Genomic DNA, 4,952 nt, shown 5'->3' on the forward strand with positions numbered 1-4,952 from the left:
TAGAATAGCTACCGGCTCTTCCTCATAGGACAAGTCCTTGTCCAAATGGATAGTGCTGAAATTTAACACGTGGGATGGATCGCCGTGATACCTCCGAAGCATAGACACATGAAAAACTGGATGCACGGCTGATAAGCTCGGCGGCAACGCAAGTCTATAAGCTACCTCTCCCACTCGATCAAGAATCTCAAACGGACCAATGAACCTAGAGCTAAGCTTGCCCTTCTTCCCAAATCTCATCACACCCTTCATAGGCGACACTCGGAGCAATACCCGCTCACCAACCATAAAAGCTACATCTCGAACCTTGCAATCTGCATAGCTCTTTTGCCTGGACTGAGCTGTACGTAGTCTATCCTGAATGATCCTGACCTTGTCCAAGGCCTCCTGAACCAAATCCGTACCCAACAACCGAGCCTCTCCCAGCTCAAACTATCCAACTGGAGATCGACACCGCCTACCATATAAAGCCTCATAAGGAGCCATCTGGATACTCGACTGGTAGCTGTTGTTGTAGGCAAACTCTGCTAAAGGCAAAAACTGATCCCATGAACCTCTAAAATCAATAACACAAGCTCGGAGCATATCCTCCAATATCTGAATAGTCCGCTCAGATTGCCCATCCGTCTGAGGATGAAATGCTATACTCAACTCAACCTGGGTGCCTAACTCTCGCAGAACTGCTTTCCAGAAATGCGAGGTGTACTACGTACCTCGGTCTGAAATGATAGAGACCGGCACACCATGAAGATGAACAATCTCCCGGATATAGATCTCCGCTAACCTCTCGGACGAATAGAAGACTGCTACGGGAATAAAATGCGCTGACTTGGTCAGCCTATCAACAACATTGAACTTCTTCCAAGTCAGCGGAAGTCCAGTAATGAAGTCCATAGTGATCCGCTCCCACTTTCACTCGGGAAGCTCAATCCTCTAAAATAAACCACCAGGCCTCTAATGCTCGTACTTAACCTGCTGACAATTCAAACACCATGCTATATAAGTCACAATATCCTTCTTCATTCTACGCCACCAATAATGCTGCCGCAAATCCTGATACATCTTCGCGGCGCCCAGATGAATTTGGAACTATGGGCCTCCTCTAAAATAAACTCTCGAAGCCCATCCACATTAGGCTCACAAACTCGACCCTGCAATCTCAAAACTCCATTAGCATCTAAGGTAACCTGCTTGGCACTTCCACGCTGCACCGTGTCTTTAAGGACACACAAATAGGGGTCTTCAAACTGCCGATCACAAATACGCTCCAATAACGAAGAACGAGCGACCATGCAAGCTAATACTCGACTAGGCTCAGAAATATCCAACCTAACAAATCGATTGGCCGAAGCCTGAACATCCAAAGCAAGCAGTCTCTGACTGACCAGAATATAAGAAAGACTACCCATACTGGCTGACTTTCTACTCAAAGCATCGGCCACCACATTGGCCTTTCCCAGGTGATATAAGATAGTGATATCATAATCCTTCAACAACTCCAACCATCTCCTCTGCCTCAAATTCAACTCCTTTTGCTTGAACAAGTACTAAAGACTCTTGTGGTCAGTGAACACCTCACATGCCACGCCATACAAATAGTGCCTCCAAATCTTCAATGCGTGAAGAATGGACCCCAACTCCAAATCATGCACTGGATAGTTCTTCTCATGAATCTTCAACTGCCTCGAAGCATAGGCAATGACCTTGTCATCCTGCATCAACACTACACCAAGCCCAATAAGGGAAGCATCATAATAGACTGTGTAAGGCCTTGAACTTGTGGGCAAAACTAACATCGGTGTCGTAGTTCGAGCTGTCTTGAGCCTCTGAAAGCTCGCCTCACACTCATCCGACCATCTGAACTGGGCACCCTTCTGTGTCAACTTGGTCATCGGGGCTGCGATAGATGACAACCCCTTCACAAATCGACGATAGTAGCCTGCCAATCCCAATAAACTCCGAATCTCTGTAGCTGATGCTGGTCGAGGCCAGTTCTTGACTGCCTCAATCTTCTTCGGGTCAACCTGAATACCCTCTGCTGATACGAAATGACCTAGGAATGCAACCAAACTCAACCAGAACTCACACTTTGAGAACTTAGCATATAGCCGACTATCCCTCAGAGTTTGAAGAACCAATCTAAGATGCTGCTCGTGCTCCTCCCGGTTGCGGGAATATATCAAAATATCATCAATGAAGACGATCATGAACGCATCCAAATAAGGCCTGAACACTTGGTTCATCAAATCCATAAAAGCTACTGGGGCATTTGTCAACCCGAATGACATAACCAAGAACTCATAATACCCGTACCAAGTGCGGAATGCTGTCTTAGGGACATCAAATGTCCTAGTCCTTAACTAATGGTAACCAGATCTCAAGTCAATCTTTGAAAATACCTTGGCACCCTAAAGCTAATCGAACAAATCATCAATCCTCGGCAGAGGATACTTATTCTTGAAGGTGACCTTGTTCAACTGCCGGTAATCAATGCACATTCTCATCGAACCATCCTTTTTCTTAACAAATAATACCGACACACCCCAAGGTAAAACGCTAGGTCTAATGAAACCCTTCTCAAACAAGTCTTGCAACTGCTCCTTCAACTCTTTCAACTCAGGCGGGGCCATACGGTATGGCGGGATAGAAATAGGCTGGGTGCTCGGGGCCAAATCGATGCAAAAGTCAATATCCCTGTCGGGTGGCATACCCGGCAGGTCTGAAGGGAAAACATCAGGAAGCTCACGAACCACGGGCACAAAATCAATAAAGGGAACCTCAGTACTGGAATCACGAACATAAGCCAAATAGGCTAAACACCCCTTCTGAACCATACGTCGAGCCTTCACATATGAAATAACACTGCGGGTAGAATGACCAGGAGTCCCTCTCCACTCTAAACGGGGCAAATCCGGTAAGGCTAAGGTCACAGTCTTGGCATGACAGTCCAAGATAGCGTGGTAAGGTGATAACCAGTCCATCCTTAATATAACATCGAAGTCGACCATGTCTTAAAGCAACAAATCCATGCGAGTCTCAAGACCCCCAATCACAACTACACAAGAGCGATGGACTCGATATACCACAATAGAATCACCCACCGGTGTAGACACATAAATATGAATACTCGATGAATCACTAGGCATGACCAGGTACGGTGTAAAATAAGATAACACATACGAATACGTAGACCCTGGATCAAATAGCACTGAAGCATCTCTATCACAAACCAGAATGGTACCTGTAATGACTGCATCTGAAGCCTCAGCCTCGGGCCTAGTTGGAAGGGCATAACATCGGGGCTGGGCCCCACCACCCTGAACTACCTCTCTAGGACGGCCTGCTGCTGGCTAGCCTCCACCTCCGGCAGCCTGAGCTCCACCTCTAGGACCTCTACCTCCACCTCTAGCACCTCTACCCCCACCTCTAACTGGCTGGGCGGGCTGTGGAACACCTTGTGCCTGTACCATAGCACGAGAACCCTGATGTTGAGAGTTGCCTGGTGCTCAAGGGCAAAAGTTGGCAATATGACCCCGATTACCACAAGTGTAATAAGCCCTCGGCTGCTGAGACTGTTGACCCTATCGACCTGAATGACCACCTCGAAAACTCTGAAGTGGCAGTGCATTGATGAGAGTTAGTGGTGCACTGTAAGGATGCTGATCAGAATAATGCATCTATGAACCACGACCACCTGAAGTACCATGTGAGACCTGGAGAGCTGACTGAAAGGGCCTAGGAAAATGGCCTCTACCATATGAATCTCTACCTCCGGACGAGGTACCACTGAATCTGCTTGAATGATGGGGCCTCTTATTCGACCCATGACCACCTCCCTATGACAGAACCATCTCAACTCTGCGGGCCACATTGGCCGCCTCCTGGAAAGTGATCTCACTCCCGGCCTCCTTGGCCATCTGAAGACGAATCGGCTAAATAAGACCATCCATAAACCTCCTCACCCTCTCTCTCTCGGTCGGAAGTATGACAAGAGCATGGCGAGCTAGATCGATGAACCTAGTCTCATACTGGGTGACCGTCATGGAACCCTGCTGGAGGCACTCAAACTGTCTCCGAAAGGCCTCTCTCTGAGTCACGGTGAGAAACTTCTCCAAAAATAACGCTTTGAACTGCTCCCATGTCAAAGATGGCGAACTGGCAGGTCTAGCTAAGCAATAATCCCTCCACCAAGACTTGGCGGATCCAGACAAACGAAAGGTAGCAAAATCAACTCCATTAGTCTCAACGATCCCCATGTTCCGAAGAACCTCGTGACAACTGTCCAGATAATCCTGGGAATCCATAGTAGATGCACCGCTGAATGTAGAAGTGAAGAGCTTGGTGAACCTATCCAGCCTCCACAAAGCATCGACGGACATAGTCGCTCCATCGCCGGTCTGAGCCACTACACCCGGCTGAACTGCCACAGCTGGTTGAACCACTAGAACCTGGAATTGGGGAGCTACCTGCTCCGGAGTGCGCGTAGTAAGAGTCTGAGCCCCTCCTCCAGCCTGAGAAGTGGCTGGTGCTACGGGAAGCAAACTCTCCATGAGGCCCACCAATCACACCAGAGCGTCCTAAAGAACTGGGGTGGCAATGAACCCCTCTGAGACCTGAGCTGGGCCTACCGGAACTGATGGGACCGGAACCTCATGCTCCAAATCAAACGTCTCCGTACCGATCCCTCAGACTCTACAGAGCTTGTTCGTGAGTTGTGAGACCTATGTAACCTAGAGCTCTAATACCAACTTGTCACGACTCGGAATTCCCACCCTCGGGAATCGTGATGGCGCCTATTCAAAGAAACTAGGCAAGCCACAAATCATAAATTCCTAACTCCTTTAGTTTTAATCCTTTTTATCAAGCATAACATCAAGCGTTAAATATTAAAATAACAGTGGAAATATGGAATTAAAGCGGAAGATTTAAATTAAATAAGCTGAACAATAATG

At 47.8% G+C, this 4,952-nt stretch overlaps 1 protein-coding gene across 1 annotated transcript; it reads right to left on the minus strand.

Moving 5' to 3' along the window:
* Window positions 1–1,547: 1,547 nt before the first annotated feature.
* LOC138868886 (uncharacterized) lies at window positions 1,548–4,550 on the minus strand. The gene is made up of 2 exons (XM_070146463.1): window positions 4,049–4,550; window positions 1,548–1,939 (listed from the first exon to the last, which is right to left on the minus strand). Exons 1-2 carry the CDS (start codon window positions 4,548–4,550, stop codon window positions 1,548–1,550), a joined length of 894 nt encoding a protein of 297 aa, XP_070002564.1.
* Window positions 4,551–4,952: the final 402 nt, after the last annotated feature.

Source organism: Nicotiana sylvestris, chromosome 5, assembly GCF_000393655.2.
Source record: "Nicotiana sylvestris chromosome 5, ASM39365v2, whole genome shotgun sequence".
Lineage (NCBI taxonomy): Eukaryota > Viridiplantae > Streptophyta > Magnoliopsida > Solanales > Solanaceae > Nicotiana > Nicotiana sylvestris.